At 40.2% G+C, this 19,930-nt stretch overlaps 3 protein-coding genes across 3 annotated transcripts in view; all 3 read right to left on the bottom strand.

The window, feature by feature from the left end:
- Positions 1 to 884: 884 nt before the first annotated feature.
- Positions 885 to 10,062, bottom strand: nphp3 (nephronophthisis 3). Its single transcript, XM_085362299.1, has 27 exons — positions 9,739 to 10,062; positions 9,503 to 9,628; positions 8,773 to 8,923; positions 8,496 to 8,648; positions 8,180 to 8,313; positions 7,563 to 7,723; positions 7,289 to 7,445; positions 7,036 to 7,110; positions 6,744 to 6,914; positions 6,541 to 6,644; positions 6,010 to 6,124; positions 5,758 to 5,901; positions 5,555 to 5,652; positions 5,367 to 5,469; positions 5,170 to 5,252; positions 4,792 to 4,927; positions 4,441 to 4,605; positions 4,235 to 4,329; positions 4,035 to 4,157; positions 3,739 to 3,928; positions 3,307 to 3,548; positions 3,029 to 3,104; positions 2,814 to 2,941; positions 2,397 to 2,637; positions 2,186 to 2,311; positions 1,151 to 1,266; positions 885 to 1,053 (listed from the first exon to the last, which is right to left on the bottom strand). Exons 1-27 carry the CDS (start codon positions 10,060 to 10,062, stop codon positions 885 to 887), a joined length of 3,906 nt encoding a protein of 1,301 aa, XP_085218425.1.
- A 2,419-nt stretch (positions 10,063 to 12,481) lies between these two features.
- Positions 12,482 to 13,396, bottom strand: LOC146625571 (uracil nucleotide/cysteinyl leukotriene receptor). The gene has a single exon (XM_085362298.1). It carries the CDS (start codon positions 13,394 to 13,396, stop codon positions 12,482 to 12,484), a length of 915 nt encoding a protein of 304 aa, XP_085218424.1.
- A 1,962-nt stretch (positions 13,397 to 15,358) lies between these two features.
- Positions 15,359 to 19,930, bottom strand: part of kiaa1217 (KIAA1217 ortholog) — a 53,046-nt gene continuing 48,474 nt past the window's right edge. Inside the window, exons 18-21 of the mRNA XM_085362885.1 lie at positions 19,443 to 19,523; positions 17,688 to 19,334; positions 17,029 to 17,160; positions 15,359 to 15,923 (exon numbers count right to left, since the gene is read on the bottom strand). Coding sequence (XP_085219011.1) covers positions 15,405 to 15,923; positions 17,029 to 17,160; positions 17,688 to 19,334; positions 19,443 to 19,523 — 2,379 coding nt within the window. The 3' untranslated portion in view covers positions 15,359 to 15,404. The remainder of the gene's footprint in view (positions 15,924 to 17,028; positions 17,161 to 17,687; positions 19,335 to 19,442; positions 19,524 to 19,930) is intronic.

Here is a 19,930-nt window from a genome sequence, read left to right as displayed (position 1 = left end):
TGCAAGCAGTAAAACATTTTGTATCTTGCAATAGGTTTTGGTACAATGTGTCCCTTTTGGCCTTAATGTATTGTACCTGAAGCCTTATATGTCACAGTGATGTCTTTGGTAAGACCCTATAATTATTTTGAATAAATGCATGTGCACTTAATTTTGCATAAACACAGCCTTAAATCAGCTGCAGATAATGATTCTTCAGACATGTGTTTTACTTAATGGTCCAAGTTTTCCTTCCTCAAAACACTGTTGGATATGCATTGTATGTAACAAACGTTAAAATATATATATAAAATTCATAATGTAAACAATGTATATTTAAAAACAAAGTGCTGGGATCTGACAGTCGTGTTAATCATCATCAGGAGAGTTCACATTCTAATGTTTCTTCTTCTGCACGTTCTCACTAACGCCCTTTTGTACTGGGTGTTTAGCATGATTCACACGGAACAATTTGAATGCCTAGATTGAAAAACTAACATTTCAAATGTGAATATAATAATATAACCTGTTGTACCATACAAAGTTGGTCATAATTAAGCATGTTTTTATGGCTGGAGTGACTTCATACCCACAAATAAATCTAGGCTAAGCTGAAATTTGAGTTTAGTGTAGTGTAGACCTGAGTTTAAAGCCTGTTAAAGAACTGATTTCTGAAGTGTATTACACATGACTGCATGCAAAACACCACTGGCAGATATGCAGGTTTTAAACATGAATACTGTAAAGTTCACATTCCTTTTGGCAGGTACAGTATGTACCTTCACCCACATGTGATGACTAAATTTTAAATTAGTTTTGGTGAAATCAAAGGATTTCAGTAACACTGTATAATAGTTAGAGCTGTCCAAACAGCCATTACTAATCAGCTGCAACCCTAAGCAGGGTCACCTCTGAGCATGTGGGAGGGGAGCAGGTCCTCTCACACTAAATGCGTCTCCGCTGGAGGAATGGCGAGATGGGGCGTTACCACACACTAATGATGGCTCTGCCTCTTTGATCTCCATTGCACGCTTGTAAAGCTCTGCTGCCTTCTCGAAGTCACCCTCTTCATAGCTAGATTGAAATGTAAATTAAGAAATAAAATTTATAACGTAACCAATAACATATTATTCATAATTAAACTTTTGCTAAATCTCACTCACTAATGTACCTTAGCACAGCCAGGTTTTTGAGAGTCTCCCCAACCCGTGGATGAGAGCGACCCAAACTGTCCTCGTAGATTTTCAGTGCTCGTTCATAAAGGGGCAAGGCATCGCTGTGCTTCTTCTGCCAAAGACACAAAAGAAATCACAGTTAGTTTTGCTCTGCATAATCTAAAATGTTAACAGTCAGTGAGATGACAAATAAAAATTTATACAAATCATTTAAATTCACTGGTTCAATACAAGTTAAATATGCTTATTATAAGTAATTTACTTGCTAGCAGAGATAACTGCCCTTGCCTGCCTTTATTTACGATTACTGTTTTACATACTCATTCTATGTGCATCATAATATGTCGAAGGGGGGAAGAAAATTGTACTTTACATTTATTAATGTGAGAGTAAAAATGTAAATATAACATTTGATAGGATCACAACATAGATAATAAACATAAAGTTCAAAAAATTTAACCAGCTGTGTCTAAGATGCGGTACTCAAGAGTAGTACTCACATGCATTAGTAACTGTAAAAATCCCATATAAGTCATCATCTTTATTTATAAAGCAACCACAGCTGATGCAAAGCGCTTTACAGTGTTACTAGATAATATAAATACATATGATATAAATAAAAAACATAAAAAAGAAAAAGGCCAGGACAGGGGTTATATGCTCTCTTTTACGATTTCCTGTTATCAGTTGTGCAGCTGCAGATGTGAGAGCAATGACTGACTGACTCCCACATAAAGTGACATGCAGTAGTTCAGACGGGATGAAATAAAAGCATCGATCACTGTTTCAGTGTGCTGTGTAGAAAGAACTGACTGACTGTTGCCAATCGCCTTGATGTATAATGTATAAGAAGTACTTTAATTTTGTGAATAAATGTTCATAATAATCTATTTTGATTTACATTTTCCTTAATGTAATGTTTTGAAGTCGGATATAGCTATTTTTTCTTAAGTAAGATGATCCCTTTTTTTTATTGAGGTATGCAATTCTGCAGTGCGCAGTTGAGACAACAGAAGCAGGGTAAGTCTCACCAGTTGGCAGTAGATTACTGCCAGGTTGACCAGTGCGGTGGCTACACTGGGGTGCTTGGGGCCAAAACTTTTTTCCCTGATTTCCAGCGAGAGCTCATAAAGTGGAACAGCCTTCTCTAGTTTCCCCTGAACAAAACACATGAAGTGAAATCATTTGCCTAATTCAAGATAACATCAACAGAAAGTATCATGTGAGTGCCATTTGTCTTACTCTGCGTTTATAGAGCATGGCGAGGTGTTTGAGTGTGTATGCCAGAGAAGGGTGGTCAGGAGACAAGGCTTTCTTGCGGATGTCTAGAGCCCTTTCATACATGTCCTCAGCTGCTTCATATTCTCTCCTTTCAGTGTGCAGTGCAGCCAGGTTGTTCAGTGACTGAGCACAGTCCGGGTGATCAGGACCGAGGACCCGCTGGCGCATCTCCAAAGAGCGGGTTAAAAACACCTTGGCTGCACTGGTGAGGGCAAAGAGAAGGATTTTAGTTGAGCTGATGGAATTAAAAAAAACACACACACATATTACTGATCATTTGAAGTACAGGTACTAGACTGGAACTATACACCGAGGGCATTGAGAATCTATAATATTATAAAGCAAAATCTGTGGACATGCTAGGTGCTGTTTCCTTACTCTAGGTTGTTCTGGAGGTAATAAAGAACACCCAGTTCATTTAAAGTTTTGGCACAGTCTGCAGAGTCTTTTCCTAGGGTCAGCTCTTCCAGCTGCAGGGCTCTGCGCCTCAACAAACTGAAGCCATACTGAAAGGAGGAGTAGATAAAAGACATCCAATATCTCTTATTAAAGGAGTATGACTAAGTGTGTAGGAATCTGAGAACGACACTCACCATATGACCTTTCTGTCGAGCAGTTTTCTGACGGATCTTCACAGACCTCTTCCTGAGTTTCTCTGCTTGTTCATACCTGAACAAAAGCACCAGATGTTAGCTCTTAAATGTGTTTCTTTAATTGAATCCTGACTTGTCAGAGTGTGATTTAGTCCTCTGAATTTTTTTAATAATCACAACAGCTGGTGTTTGTCTTTAATGAAGATATAGCCTGACTGAAACACCTGCAACTATTAACGGCAATTTCATAACATTAGCCCCAAGATAGTCCTGTTTACTTGTTTTGCTTCTGATAGAGCATGGCGAGTGACTCCAGTTCTCGAGCCACACTGGCATGCTCGGCGCCGTAGGCATTCTCGCTTATCTCAAGGGCTTGCTTGTACAGCTGCTCAGCATTTCCATACTTCTTCCATTGGACATAAACTCCAGCCAGCTGGTGCAGAGAGCGAGCTACACTGGGATGGTCTGGATCCAAGGCTGTCTCTCTAATCTCAAGAGACCTTTGTAAAGGTGCTACAGCCTAAACAAATAAAAAATAAACAGAATCAGACATATACACAATTACCATGAGCTCATTCTTAGCAGGAAAAAAAAAGACTAGACTTCTTCAGACAATGTAGGCAAAATTTAAGCCTTTTAAGACTAGGCAGGAAAAGATGTGTGGTGAGGAATAAACATAGTGTTTTTAATATTACAACCATTCACCCTACCTGACTAGGGAGGCCCAGATCTTTGAGGAAACGTCCCAAAGTCTCATACAGATTTGCGAGCCTGGTCATGCTGTCTTCACTCTCGCAGCTCTTCTCGTAGCGCTTCAGAGAGTCAAAATACTCGGTGGCCATGGAGCTTTTGTCTTTGCCGACATACTGCCAGTAGGCCAAGAGCTCAGAGAAATGACCCCTAAAAAACAAAACACACATCTTTGGCAAAGTAGCTGAAGAAATGCATCAGGCTTTGTGACAACGCCTCGTATGTATGCATGCTTTCAGGCAACACTAACATGTACCTCTTGTAGAGATTTTGAGAGACAAACAAGTTCAAGAGGCTGAGCTGCAGTTTAGGTTTGTCCTCCTCCTGCTGGAGCAGCCAGGGAAGTTCATCTGCGACACGCCACGTCACTCGATCCTGGCTAAAAACACACACACACATAGATTGATATGAGTTGTTCTGACAGAGCCGTGTGATTTGTGTGGATCTCTGCAGGACCTGAGTTGCTGGTTGAAGTAATGAATTAGTTTCTCTCTATAAGTGGTGGAGCTACTTCCTCCAGTCAGAAACTCTAGCCTCACAGCTTCCCAAGCCTGTCAGAAAAACAGAAAGATGAAAAATGCTAAATTGCAGCCTAATTCTATTATGCATTTTGTTTTTATTGATGCTGTTGTATCATTTTACCGACTAAGAAGCCTAATTACCTGTAGATGTTGAAACCTGATGAGTCCACAACGGAGTGTTACAATGCAGAGTCTGTTCAAGAGGTACAGCAGAGAGGACAGGACAGGCAACTCTACCTCTGGGAAAAGATCTAGTACCTCTGATTCACTCACTCCATTATGGCTGGCACATACAAGGCCCAGTATCTAAAGGCAGACAAAGAACAATCACCTATTCCTCTGCTACACATTGGAAAAAAACATCAAATAAAGAAAAATTTTCACATTCACATCAAAACCAGAAAGGGTATGTGTTTCTCTGATGCCAAATTAAATTACACACATATTTCAAACTAAAAGCAATAAGGACGGGAAAATCTGTGTTTAAGTCACCTCTCTCATAATGTGGCGCTCTCTGTCCGTGCAGAGAGAGTTCAATGTCATTTTGAGTGCCAGGCGGTAAAGTGACATGGTGTCCTGACACTGCAGACACTGCTCCAGGCTCTTCTCCAGCAACCCACAGGATCTACTGTTAGGAAGCAGCAAAACAAAACAAACAAAATCGAAGTTATTCAAAAAGAAAAAAAAAAAGGTTACTATTTTGTGAAGCGAACAATTAAAATTAAAATAATTTAAAAGGGTCAAACAGGCTGTCCAACTCTGCAGAGGATACATGCTGGATTTGAAGGTTTTTATTTTTTTCATTCATTTACTTCTTTATTTTTTTTTTTAAATAATGTATTTATAATTGTGAAAGCAGAGGTGGCGAACCTGGTAATCATCCTTGCCAGCAGTGTGACATATAATGCATTGCATGTCGATGCACAGCGACAGTGCCTTTCCAGCTTCTTCTCCTGAAACAAAATACACACATTCCGGTATCACAATCTTTAAAAAACAAACAAAAATACTGCTGCTAAGGATTTTTAAATGTCTTTGAAGGACCTTGTGAAGGGGTCACAACTGACCTGATCCCTAGTAAGTTTGAGATCCATGCTCTGGCACTCTGCATTGACTATACTCCTGACCTCTCTGGGACTCAGTGGGTCTAAGTGGAGTGTGGGCCACAACCTAAACACACAAAGTCGCAGAAAAGCATATGAATAGCCATTTTGACCAATACTGGGATACTGGGAATTCACCGATTGTGTATTACCTCCAAGCCTGAGGACAAGTCTCTACATTGACAGACACCACCACTCTGACATTGACAGGCAGAGGGTCAATTAGCCACTTCATGTGTTTTTCTGCTTGCTAGAGCAAAAGGGGACAAACAGTAGTACAGACAAAAATATACAGCAGAGAGTAAACCCAGCTGAGTTGAATTTTGAATTTTATATAGTTGTAGAGGCTGTTAACCTGTATTTGGTCAATGGAGTCAATGATGATGATAATGTTTCCTTGATGGCGCGCTGACAGTCTTTCAAGCCAGCGGGGAAACTCTTCTAAGATCTTACTGGGCTCCATGGATAAGCCGGAAATGGACCAGAAGTGCTGCAGCAGCTGTTTGAAAACAGACAGAAATAAAAACTGTTTCTTTCAGTAGTTTAATAATGCAGAGTCATCAGTGTAAGAAAGCATTAACAAGAAGCAATCAGAGATATCCCTTACTTTAACTGTGAGGCGTTTGATAATGAGAACTGGCTCTGAGCTTGTTGAAAGTGGCCGACCAACAAAATGATACAGAAACAAGGTGTTGGGGGATTGTTTCTGCTGGAGCTCGATCCTGAAGAGAATTCAAGACTAATTAGCAAAGCAGGCAAAGCATGCAAAAGGTCCAGAATATTCCAGATCATTAAAAAGAACATACTTGTCCATTTAATATATAATATAAAACAAGATTCTTTTTCCCAAGGGTGCAAGAGTGTTGGCCTGAAGTGATTGGAGAGTTCAATTCAATTCAGTTTTATTTATATTTCACCAAATCACAACAACAGTTTCTTCAAGGCGCTTTATATTGTAAGGTAAAGACCCTACAACAATACAAAGAAAACAGAGAAGGTTGAACGGTTATAATTACTTTGTAACATTTCTAAATGTACTGCTTAAAAGTTTGTAAACCTATTAAAGACTTACAACAGTTTTATTTAAGAGGAATTCATGACGGATACGTTATAATTAACTGAAGAAATTAGTTCTTACCATTTGGAGAGTAAAAGAGATTTTCCTGAGCCTGGACCCCCAGATACCAGGAGAGGTGGTGTTGGAGGGGGAGCAGCTATCATGTCATTCAAACGATCTATATACTGAGGTCATTGATGCATCACAGCATTAGTAATATCAATGAAAAGTAGGATTTGAAGACAAAATCAAAAGATTGAAGGGATCAGTAAGAACTGAAGTACCTTCTGGAAGCTTAATTGTGAGGTGGTGCCGCTACAAGCCTGTTGATAGGCCTCGATCTGCTCCTGCTCATCATGTAGGTCCCACAGCACATCTCCCGAGTCTTCTTCGCACCCCTCGTCCATCCCAGAGTCCTTAGACTCAACGTCTGCTACTTCAAGACACAGCAACTCCTGGATGAAGCAGGAAAGAAAAAAAAATCAGACAAAAAAAGGTTTCAGTTTTAATTCTTATACCACAGACTTTAAGCTTTGTGAATTGATAAAAATAAGGATGTTAAAAGACAGTCTGTACCTGCTTGATGATTTTCTCTAGCTGAGCATAAATCAGACTGGCCCCCTCCTCTGCAGAGCCACTATGATCCACTACCTAGTAATGTTCAAAACAGGTTTGGGACAGACACAGTATTAGATTGCATTTAAAGACAATAAACAGAAAAATATCAGCTTTTTCTCCACAGTTATTATTTTATTTATACTGATGCATTGCATGAAATGGGTTGAAACTAAAAAAAAAAAATTTCTAAACTTATTAACCATATAAGTACCTTGATTTTAGCAGCCTTGTCTGCAGCATTGACCCGTTCGAGCAGTTGCCTGATGGGTCCATTTAAATTGTGATCTTCTTCGGTCCTAAGATACAGCACCAATGGACGGCCATCTGGATTCTTAACAAAAGCCTCTTCACAATCCTCCACCACAGAGCTACGGCAATGTATTATGCATGAATATTAAACACAAACCTTCGTTAATCTTTCGAGAAAAAAATAATTTGTGTGCAATCTTTATTATAAGGTTATCAATTTCCTAAACTCACCATACCTAGGGACAGTAGATTTGAGAAGAAGAACACACAGAGAACTCCTTTCAATCTCCTGCTTGCGCTCTACAGCGTATGAAGCCGCATTCTCCTCTGGGAAGAAGACATTAAGGTAGAAATGGCCTAGACTCTCACATATTCGCCGCAATACAGAGGTGTGTTTCTGCAATTAAAACATTAAGCACAGTTTTCCCAGACCTGATTAATAATAAGGTAGAAGGTTATAATAAGGTTAAAGGTATTTTTCACAAAAACTGCCATTTTAAACCCACAATCCCACACACAGATTTTCTCAAAGATAAAATCAAGTTTTGTTTTTTCTTTTAATTTGATTCAATTAAAATTCTATGAGTGGATCTGACTCAATGAAATACAAAATGTCCAAAATTAAAAAGAAAAAAAAATCCAAATAATGATTTTACTGGCATATTTATCGAGTCATTCATTTTTATCTTAGCTTAGTTCAGCCTTTCATAATATAACGCTACAGTCCTATCACTGTGTTACTTTAAGCCATGTCCAAGAAACAGCCACGTAAAAGTGGGCAGCGTTATAGTGGTACAACAACATCACATGAAAACAGAATATTTACAGTTTTTACAGTGCTCATCTTACCGACCTTTATAAATATATCCAGCTCAGCTTTGGTCTCCTGGGTGAAGATCAAGTAGCAGCGGACTGTGTTGCTCCACAAGGCCTGGGGAACGTGAGGTGACACCTGCAACAGACTCGCCACAGCAGCATCCCAATCATCTGACAAAGACAGACACATATGGTAAAATATACAAGTCATGCCCATGAAGAGATTAGTGAATATGTGCTTCAAAAATACCTGCTTGCAAACAGAATGATGTTAATAAAAAAAATCACAATAACTAGGTCATCTAGAGGTCAGTTTCTCAGAAACACTCTCTTCCCTCTCAAAGTTTCCTTACCTCTGCTCACATTAGCAAAGGGCCCTTCCACATCTATTAAACTGTGTGCAAACTCTGGTCCTCTGAATGTTTGTTGCAATTGCATCATGCTGCCCATAGAGGGCTCACTTCCCAGCACACCGCCAGTCCAGTACTCGCACTGTGTTCCTGTAGCTGAAGACATTTAATAAATCACTGTGGTGTTTTATCATCATATTTGCTGGACAGGAAAACTTATGCAGAACCGATTGATGGCTTAATAACAAAAAGTCCCCAATAGTGTGAATTTTTGTCTTACCAGTGACAGTGGTTTGGTTGTCATCGGAATCTGAGTCATTTGGGTCATAAACCTGGATTCCCTGAGCCTGTAACTGTTGAAGTTTGGCTTCCAAGTCCCTTTTAGCCCGCAGGAGATCCTGTATCTCCTTTTCTTTTGTCTCCCGGAAAATCTGGTGGTGATTTTGCCAAAAGGTTAAAGCTGCAAATGTGAATACTAGAAAGAATGCAATGCCACAATCGTTCTCAAACTGTGAGGCACAGAGCTGTGTCAGGGCTTGGACAACCAGAGCCAAAATTTTGGGTCAACTAAGATGAATGGATGTTATTGTACTTTTATCATACTTTGACTTTGACTTCAAATTTGATCATTTTATGCTTGTTTATTGTTGATGATTGTAAAAGAAAGACATGTGAGGTATTAGGGGGAACTTTCACCCTCTTGTGAAATGAGGCGTGATGCAGTGTACTAGTGCTGTGGGATACTGCAAATTTTAGTACAGATCCGATACCAAACAAACGCAGGGTCAGTATTTCTGATACTTTTAACCTATAAAGCCAGATTGTGTAGCGGAGAGCAATGTGTCAATAAATGTGTCAATAAATTTACAAATTCTATACAAACACATTTTAATGACCACTAAGATTTAGACATTTTCCATAGTGGGCACTGTTTGAGGATGTTTGATCACTAGTATCAATCTGATAACAATACCAACTTTGGTATTAATCTGCCTACGTCTATGATGTACCTTAAACTGACGTTTTACTTTGTCCCTGTCATGTTCAAATGTGGCAGCCCTCTCCATAGCTTGATATTTTGCCTCAAGAGCACTCTCTTTCTCTCTGAGGATCTTCTGGTAGGTCTTCTGCAGAGCCTGTGGTGACATTGAAAATAGCAGCATCCCACCGTCACATTAAATCATCCAAAGCCCACAACTTTTTCAGTGAAGTTAGAATAAGCCTTGTGCATTTTGTTCATTATCACCTGCAGCTCTGCTCTCAGCCTCTTGTTCTCCTCATCCAGCTTTGCTTCCTTCTTTTGCATGGATGAGATCTCGTTGTTCTTGCTGACACGGAAGATTTCGTACTCTTTACGGAGTCTTTCATACTCTGCAGCATACTCTAGATCCACAGATGCTGTGGATTTGAAACTGGCCCCAATCACACGAGGTCCTCGGCGGAAAGAGCTGCGCAGTAATCGGGCTTTGGGCTTCACCTCGACGGGTATCTCACAGGCTTCCCCGCCTTCACCCCCATACCCGTCCTCGATAACCTCCCCTGGGCTCACCATAGAGGATGCGGTGCCCATGGTGGCCAAATAAGTTGGAGAAAAAGAACTGCTCAACTTTTTTCGATGCTCATAGCTGCTCCTGTGTAATAAAAGACGGGGCGGGATGGAGTGTCAATTAAGGAAATCTTTTTTTGATGGTTTGTCACTGGCATTTCTGATCTTTAAGTTGTTTTTTTCCAGGCCGTCTCGTAAAACAACAACAAGCAAAAGGCTAAGCTCTTTCCACAAAAGCAACAGGTAGCATTAGAATTATTTGTATTTATTTATTCATGTATTTATTATTAAGAACTGAAAAAATGACAAAGCAACGCGTTTGCAGTTACTATCGAAATGGGTTTAAGCATACCCGACTAATAGCAACAAATCCAGATGAACTTAGTTAGCTTCGTTAACATTAAGTTTTGGAGCGGTTCAACACCCTAACTGCGTCATTTATTAATGTAAAAACTAAAGCAACGGCACAGTAAAGTGTTTTAGCTGAGAAGAAAACTGCCTACACGCCCAAGTTTGGCAAATGAAGGTTAAACAAATAGCTACACTCACGGTCCGCTCCCCTCACAGCTTCTTCCTGGCTGCCTTGGTAACAAGGAGAAAATACGGGTACCCGCACAAGTCAAAAACAACAGAAGTTTATTCCCCTCAAAGGTATGGGAATTACCCCATCTCTCGGTAATCAAAGAATTGCGTTTCATGATGTAATAAAATCTGCCCCAACACGTAGTGCTTAAAACATTGTTATTTTTATCATCATCGTCATCTTCTTTGAGCTGCTCCCTTTAGGAGTCGCCACAGTGGATCATCTGCCTCCAGCTCACCCTATAGTTTGCATCCTCCTCTCTCACACTAACCTTCTACAGGTCCTGCTTCTCCACGTCCACGAATCTTCTTTGTGGTCTTCCTCTTTTCCTCTTGCCTGGCACTCCCATATTCACCCCGTACCCAGGAAATACATCATCTATGCCTCCTCTGCGCATTTCACTTTGACTGACCAGGTCAAAGTAGGTCTCACTACCATCTTGTAAACCTTTCTGAAACAAATTACAACATTTTACTTCATGTAATAGGTTTACTTTATAGTCTACATCATCAGGTCTGCTCTTTTAAAAACTGTGTTAAAACTACTCTATCAGTTGGTTCAATGTTCTACTTGTGTCAAATATCAAATAAGGTATTTATATTGTTTATTTTACTATGACATAATCTACAATCACAAAACCAACTGTTCTGTGTGTTTGTCACCATCAAGTGGTCAATTTGATCTGCTGCAAACTTCTTCAATCTTAGACAAATACTCTGAAGAAAGTTACGAGCAAACTATTTAATATTCAGATGATTAATTTTATTTTCAAAATAAGCGATAATTAGGTGCTAAAGCTTCTAAATGAGGTACACTTTTTGTAAAGTGGACAAAACCCCCAACAACACACAGAGAACCTTCAACTTCCTGACACAAAGAAACCAAACCTGTAAAATAGCGTTTCACCTGGGAGGCCTGAGCAGTTGTGCTGCATATTTTACACTACTGAGGCCATTGTAAACACACCATTTAGATTTCTGAAAATGTGCACATTCTTCTTCTTGTTTTGATCCCAACAACATCACAAAAGCTAAAACAGTGGCACGCTTATCACGTTGTTGCATCATCTATTTTTAGCAACATTTTGTAGGTGTTAAGGCACTGAAAGCACCACACTATCTATATCCTTAACCCTCTGTCTCATTTTATAATGTACCACGTGGCTCCACTAGGTAACGCATTTAGACTGCAGAAAGGAAACTTTAGCAGTCCACAGTTCTACTGCTGAATAATGCAGTTGCCTAATAACGCTTCTGCATCTGATGTGGATTTAACCTCTTGGCATTCTTACCAGACCCCCCCCCCCACACACACACACACACACACACTCACACTATTTCTTAACAATGAAATGTGATTATTAAAGTAGGGTTTTTTTGTCATGAAAACCAGGATTCTTTATTCAAACTTTGAACTCTGGAACCAAAATAGACTGCAAGAGGCAACAATTGTTTTTACTTCCGCTGAGGTCACAGACTTTCAGTTACCTTTTGTGAGACAAATAAAGTATCGTAAAGCAGAAGCTTAGATGTTTCACTCCTTTGGGGATAAGATTTCTGAGTAATTCAGAGAATAAAAATTAAAAATAGAATAAAATAAAAACAGAATTTCAAAAAATGTAAATAAATTTAAAAAAATGTCTCAGTCTTCAGTGCCAGAAAGCTAACAGGTCCCAAACTGACAAATTATCTTTGACCTATTATAGTTCCCTAAACAAGTACTGGCTAATTCTGACAATTTCAAAGTCGATGAATCAGGGGAAGTGCAGTTTGTCTGATTTGCGGTTAGGTGCTATAGGAACCACGCTGATGTTTTTAACATGGTTAGCATTACCTCCATTTTTTCCCCCGTTTGCATTTTTTATATGACATCTTCCCTATTTTTACAGAACAGCTTAAGAAATGTTTTCCTGTATAGACGATTCAAAAAGAAATACATGACAGGATCCAGTATACCACTGATACAGGTGAGTGCAGATGTTATCTGATTGGCTTTTCTCAGCCCCTCAGTAATATTTCCAAAGCTCTGCTGTTGAATGTAGATTATTCTGCACACATGATAGGGCACAAATGCGAACAGGAAGTTCATCACAATAAGTATAATCATTTTTATAGCTTTGTCTTTCACCGGTCGTTCTTCATTTTGCTGCACTGTTCTTAGTTTCAGCAGGATCAGTATGTATGAAACCACTATAGTGACGAGGGGAATTGCAAATGCCACAATAGTGGAAATTAAAGCTGTTGGATTTGTCTTTTCTAAGTACAGTTTGTTACAAATGCCAGATGAGTTGGTTTGTTTTCTTCCAGAAAAGAGTGTAGGACTCATGCAAACAATAACTATCACCCACAGTATGCCAACCGCTACATTTGCATACAAAGGCTTCCTGAATGATTGTGACTTTAAAGGTATAACCACAGCCAGGAGCCTGTCCAGGCTGATGAAACTCATCAAGTAGAGGCTGCAGTACATGTTTAGATAGAACAAGAAGCCTAACAGCTGACAGATGATGTGTCCAAAGGGCCAGTGGTTATCAGATAGGTGGTAAATTATGCGCATGGGTAAGACGAGGACATAAGATATGTCGGCTACAGAGAGGTTTCTCAGGAAGACTCTTGATGGAGATGTGCTTTTCTGGTGAAAGAAGGCCCACAGAGCCAAGATGTTCCCAGGCACTGCGATGATGAAAATCAGGATGTAAAAAATGGAAAGAGAATAATTCCACAGAGCTCCAGAAGTGCCATAGAAGCTCTCTCCCTCCTCCCCGGAAACATTCATAGTTGTTGCGCAGAGGATCGGCCTGGTCCAGCACAAATTAGACACAAACAGCCTGTTATAACGATTGACAGCCACATGATAGCCTTCGTTCACTCACATGATGTTTTAGTGACTTTTTAAATTATCATAATGAAACTAAGAATGCAAATAGAAAAATGTGACATAACGTTATAAAATCATATGCAGAATCATGTGTGTATTACACATTAGAAAGAGGAACTACTCTTGCGGAACGTCAGTGTAACAAGCAAGCAGGATTACATTTTCATTAACATCAACAAAAGAATAATTACATTCAAGAGGTACTTTTTTTGCTAGTATAGCATATAAAAATGCTATATAGTAGAACTAACATATCCCTGTGTATGTGTCTGTGTGTACATACGTAAAAGGTAAAATCAACCAGAACATGAAAAAAGTCAACCAATCATAAACTATAACAATCTAATTAAATGTATACTGATAATGATACTGCCTTTAAAACCCAGTTAGCGACTTTGTAACTTCATTTGCCAAAGACACTTTGCTCTGTTGCAGAAAAATTCATTTGCATGTTCACTTAAACAATAAAGTGTACCAAACATGGCTACATGACTAAGTACAAAATTATTAGAGCTTATATGTTAGTGAATTACCTAAATGTTTGATAGTTTAATCCAAATGTAGGGTAACTCCAAACTGACAATAATCATAAATCATCTCCTTACCTGTAACAGTAATGCAGAGCCGTGTTTTGCCACCAGTCGAATAGCAATGATGTGTGCACAGGATACGGGCGAAGAAGAAGTGAGAAGTGAGAAGTTGCATATCTAGTTTTGTATTTACACACAACTACCATCTGTGAATCAGCCCAATAGGAAACCACAAAGAACTTGAAAAAGCCACGGAAGCCTGATGCACTACAAGCATGCAAGTCTTTATTACTACTCCAACACACTTTTGTCTTTATTACATAGTTTCTTTATAGCATGATTTAAAGCTTTACAAAAAAAATGAGAGAAAATCAAATATTTACAAAATCTATCTGTGCAAACGTCGTCTTTTACACCACTCTCCTAAAGTAATCAAAAGGCATGCATACAAATAAACTTTGGTATGTTAACAAAACTACTTTTTTTCTTAGTAGAAGCTTTTATGTACACGTGGTAGAACAGGTTTATCACTTTGACTTAAGTACATTTAAACAACAATACATGTTAACTTAACAAACCGAAACCAGCAGTGCAAACACTGAGGTCAACACTTCGGCCATCCACACAGATTGCATGTAAATTCCCCTAAAAGGTCATGACTGAGTTAGGCTTGAAGTGAGTCATTATACAACAACTTTGGCAAATAGGCACAATAAAATGAAAACTTTTATTATTTAGTATACCTGTTGTAAATCTGTAAAATAAACCGGCAGTTCAAATGGGTGGAAACATGAGAAAATACTCTTAAAAAACTAAAGTTACTAATGAGTTTAAAATGTCTGTATACATCGTGTATACATTCAGAAAAAGGCATTTACAAGGGCAGCGTCGAATGTCCGGCAACATAGGAAATATAGAAGATTAAATATACTACGGTTATTCAATCTCTTGTTTCAAAAAAATATAACACAATTTTTTTTTACATGATATTTTGTGATTGTACATCAACTCTCTATTCCCTACTCATAGCTACAGCAAGAAAATACATTTTTGAACACCATGAAAGCCTTCCACTTCAGCTACAAAGTGGCAACACTAAATCGTTTATAGTTACATTGCAAAATATTCTGTCATCTGGAACGCCTTCAAGAGAGAATCGATATCCAAGTAAGCATGATCCAAAATGTGAAAATGAAGATAAAAGTAGCAGTGTGTGAATGCCAGTGTCAAAGGAAAAACATGATTTGAGTCCATCACTTAATACTTTTACAAAAAAAAACTTTAATAAAAAGAAAATGAACAACAATCCAAAACCAATATAAAATATGATCAGGTCTACCTGCTATGCTGTAAAAGCCAGAGGGGTGATAATGGGGCTAAGTAGTGTCCTTAGCTGCTGTGGCTGTTGGGATGGAGGATTTGCCGCTGCTGCCGTTGTGGGACCTGTAGCTGGTGAAGCTGGGGGTGTGTATGGTGCGGATGCTCTTTCCACCTGGGCCCAAAGGTGTGGGCGACAGAGGGGAGGGGGAAGAGGATGAGGAGGAGGAGGAGAATGAAGAGGAGGAGGAGTGGACTCGACCATTCTGCGAGGAAAACGAGAGAGCTTTACCTGTGTGCTGTGAGGGTGTGGGAAGTTTGAGGGATCCGTTTGACAGGGAGGGGATATGGGTGGAAGGTAGGGAGCTGGAACGAGGTGGGTGAGAGGACAGAATGGAGGACTTTGTCACAAAGGAGGAAGAGGAAGAAGGGTTAATGGGGTTAGTAGCATCTGAATTCTGTGTGGACTGGGAGCTGCCTTTAGTAGAGCTAGGATAAAAAGCAGGGATTTTAGAGATGGGTATAGTAGGGGAAGTCGTTTTATGATCCCCTCCCACTCTTTTAGCACTTCCGTTAGCCTGTAAACAGAGATGCCAAAACAGATACTTGTTGTCAAAAAAAGAAAACTGGTAAAATAATACAATTAAAAAAGGCAAGACAATGTTAAACAAAACTACAAGTTAATTACATGGACAGACACTATGACTACACAAGCATTAATATAACTAAGACAGAACTAAAAGACACCAAAAAACAAAACAAAAAAAACCAATAAAAATACCCAGATACAAAAGCTGTCTTTTTTTTTTACTGGGTTGCACAAAAGGTGAGAAACTGAACTGACAGACATGTTACCAAGAAACAGAACCAGGCAAAGGTTAGACAGTGCAATGGCAGACAGGATGGGTCTCTCTACAGAGTGGCTGTTTGTTAGAGGGATTGTTAGGCCTTGGGAAGAGTGTTGGAGACATTTCAGAGAATAGATACGCGTAAGAGGTCCGGAGAGAATTAGGTAATAGGGTTAGGTGTTTGAAGAGTGATAGCAGATAGGGGAAAATGTGGGCCAGTGTTCCAGTGAAAGTGACGATGCAAGGTGGGTGGGTTATGCCGAAGTCTTGACGGTAAGAGAATGTATCACCTTGGGGTTAAGTAAGCTGTGCAGTGATGTTGGGTTTGAGCAGAGGTGCATTGTGAGAAGGGAGGAGCATAGCCAAAAAATGTTTTTAAAAAGTCAGATAAGTTTGTATCAAACATAGCCATAAGCATCTTAGGGCTTGGCAACACTGTTTAGGAACTCAGCTGTGATGGGAATTGGAGATGTGATGACAACTCAGATGATGACAGGATAGGATTCCGTTTGTCTCCGCCTTTTTTCCTTCTTTTTTTTTTTTAGCCACCAACACAGTGAAAACCATGAGCAGTGTGGACATGCAGAAGCATACAGTACAGTGATGTTATGGGGATAACAGTCAAGAGTCAAACATGCCTTCGTGTCAGAGCAGACTCGAGAGAAACGTGAACAGATCCACAGTCGCCACTATCGTGACTTTTTTTTTTCCACAACACTTGAAACCTCACAGCTTTGGAAGTCTTCCCACCCCCACCCTCCCTCATATGCCACATGCTTTCGATTCCCTATATTTGTTCCCTGTAGTCTCTGTTAAGACCCTACAGTAAAACTACCTGTCGGAACTGCCTCTGAGCGTCCTGCAGTTTTTGCTGTTTTCCTGCTTTGTCAGTTGTACCCGGTGACTGCCTGGACTTCGCAGACAAAGGGACGGGCATCCGACTAGTAGGGGAAGCGACACTGGTATTCTGCAGGGGATCCAAATGAAAAACAAAACAGAAAATAAAAAAAAAGATAGAAAAAACACACCAAATAGGAAGTATGAAAAGTCGAGGCACTAACAGGTTTAAAACACCCCAAAAAAATCCCCGTTCATTCAATACGTCAACAATCAACGCCAGTGAAAGATCATGCACCCAGTGGGACCACAAAGCCATTAAACACAAGGCATGCAGTCAAGAACAAGGATAATTAGAGCTTGATCATCATGACAGTGTCTCTGATGATGAGTGTGCCACTTGCTGAAAACCTCTTGAGTTTTAGCAATAAACTGAAGAAGAAAGATGGTAGCCAGGAACCAAAAAAAATGCCACACCCAATCATGTCACCATGATTTTGTACTGAAGAGGGGAGTCATTTCCATTTCCAAGCACCTGTGGGGGAGGGGATTAATGATTTTGTAATTTCAGTGGTTAAGGTGGGAGTGGAGGTAAGTTAGAAAACTGAAAGAGAAGAAACCCAAAGCCTCCGGGAACAACAAGAGCTAAAGAGAGACCTGTTGTACGGTGCTGGGGACACTGGGGACAGTGTTGGTGTTGGTGGTGGTAGAAGGGTTGATTACAGGGCGTGGAAGGAGCTGAGGTTTAGGCTTCTTCTGCAGTGAATTTTTGCTAGGTACCTTAGGGCCAGACCCTTTGGAGGTAGGCAGAGAGGACGACCTCTTCAGCCCTACTCCGACTGAGCTTTTCCCATTCCCTGTATTTGCTTCCTCGGTGTTAACCGACTCATCAGGGGAGCGTGGTCCCATCTCACTAATCGTGGTCTCTAGCTGCTTGATGGTCTGCTCCAGGCTGTCTAGCGTCTTGTAGGTGTTCTTCCGAATCTCATCCGTCCTGCCGAGAGCTTCGGAGTTCTGCTTTTTCAGCGGGGCAGTGTCTGTTCCCCTGGGAGTATCTGCAAAGGATTTTGAGCGCGTAATCTCATATCTCTTCGCTTCTTTGTGCTGCCTGATTGTACCATCGGATTCTTCTTCATCTTCATACACAACCACCTGTAGCGTCTTCTTGCCTGACTTGGTGCCTGTGCGAATGGCCTGAGTCAGTGCTGCCAGCTGTTTCTTAGGGAACTTGAACTTGAATTTCTTCTTCCCATCCTTGGAGTCTCCATTTGAATCTAAGTTTACCCCGTTGTCTGTTAGTTCAGATATCGAAGAAGAGGATGAAGATGATAGGCTGGCATGATCTGTAGCTCCCTGTGAGCTGCTGATTTTTTTGCCACCAACCATCTCAGCCCCTTCTGCGATGACCGGCAGCCCACTACTTCTCTCTGTATCGGATTCCTCACTCTCCTCCTCAATGCGCTCTTCTGCAAGCATCCTCTCCAGTTCCTCCTCGCATTCAAAGATGGTAGAAAGGCGCTTGTAAGCTGAACGGATATCCATCGGCTCATCAAAGATGATGATGACAGGCTTCTTGTTGAAGCCGTTATCCTGCGGCACTGAAGGATCAGCTGTGGTGTTTCCTCGATTCGCTGCATTGCCTACAGTAACAGTCTGCACACTTCCTTTTTTGGCATTGACCAGTTCTTGGTACTCTCCACAAGACAGTGGCTGAACCTTGGTGTTGGTGATCATAAATGCAATGTTGTCTGGGGGTGGAGGTGCCTCTTCTCCAGGCAAGTCAGGACTGAGACTAGCACCCCCATCAAGATCATCAATAGTGTTTTTAGGTGGACTGCTGTTCTCGTCAGAAGTCTTTTTGGATGGAGCACCATACCGTTTAGGTGCTGCTTTAACAGCACCTGTTTTTGTGGTCGCCACTGGGTCAGTTACTATATTCTTACTAGACGAAACAGGCTCCTGGACGAGCTTACTTTTCTTTTCTGTATGAACTTTAAGGATTTTTCCCTTCTGCATTTCTGCACTGGTCTTCATGGATTCAGAGCGTTTAACATGCTTCTTTGGCAGTTTAAAAGCATTAAGTCCCACAGGTTTAGGTGATATAGGTGGGGGTGATTTGGGTGTTGGAGACAGTGGTGGCCGCTGCTGTTGTTGCTGCTGCTGGCTTGGAGAAATGTCATTAACATTGACATTTGACACCTGTGTCGGAGACTGTGGGGGCTCTCTGTGATGGTCGTTGGTGTCTTCCAGTCGCGATGGGGGTGGATGATCTTTGGGAATCTGGCCCGTCACATAATATATGACCTGTGATTGTGAAATTTAAAAATGTGTCAATGTTTCGTAGCTTTCTAACGCTAGAGTATAAGTTAAACATATGTGATTATAGTATATGTAGTTAAAAGTCATACATACCCCTTGGCTCTGTCGAACAGTTGTATTCCCATTTTCGTCTGTGTCTGGATCTTTATCCTCTCGACTGGGCTCTGAGCTCTGCTAGGACAGTGTGTGGGGGAATAATATTACAGTGTAACTGGCGTGCCAGGCTGTGCTGGATTAACTGTGAAATCACATTTGGTTGCAGAACGATCTGCGGCGTCAAAACTACAAGATTGGTCAATTACCTTTCACAACTGCTTTTTTATACTGTTACAGTATTAAATCCTACATAAAAATGCACATAGTACAGAGCTTTGAAAAGCCAAAATAAAATATAATTCATGTTGATGGATGTATAAATATATAAATCACATAATATAAATATAAAACTGAATTAAATATTTTTTCTGTTTTTTATTTCACATATCGAGTTTTACATCATTATACTATATTTAAAAGCCAGCTGTAGACTCAGCATCTAAAAAGTGGAAAATGTGGAAGTGCCTTAAACCTGCATTCTTTCT

This window comes from Diplotaxodon limnothrissa, linkage group LG9, assembly GCF_057381915.1.
Source record: "Diplotaxodon limnothrissa isolate DT_005_m linkage group LG9, D_limnothrissa_male_GT1.1, whole genome shotgun sequence".
NCBI classification, from domain to species: domain Eukaryota; kingdom Metazoa; phylum Chordata; class Actinopteri; order Cichliformes; family Cichlidae; genus Diplotaxodon; species Diplotaxodon limnothrissa.
Note: the sequence above shows the minus strand (reverse complement) of the source record. Positions and strands in the feature narration are given on the sequence as shown.

Excerpts from the sequence above, each read along its gene's own strand:
- LOC146625571 (XM_085362298.1), bottom strand. The coding sequence starts at position 13,396 with ATGAATGTTTCCGGGGAGGAGGGAGAGAGCTTCTATGGCACTTCTGGA.
- nphp3 (XM_085362299.1), bottom strand. The coding sequence starts at position 10,062 with ATGGGCACCGCATCCTCTATGGTGAGCCCAGGGGAGGTTATCGAGGAC. Across the intron at positions 5,470-5,554 it reads ACTTGTCCTCAGGCTTGGAG|GTTGTGGCCCACACTCCACT; the intron begins GTAATACACAAT and ends TTGTGTGTTTAG. Across the intron at positions 3,105-3,306 it reads CTCTATCAGAAGCAAAACAA|GTATGAACAAGCAGAGAAAC; the intron begins GTAAACAGGACT and ends GCTTTTGTTCAG.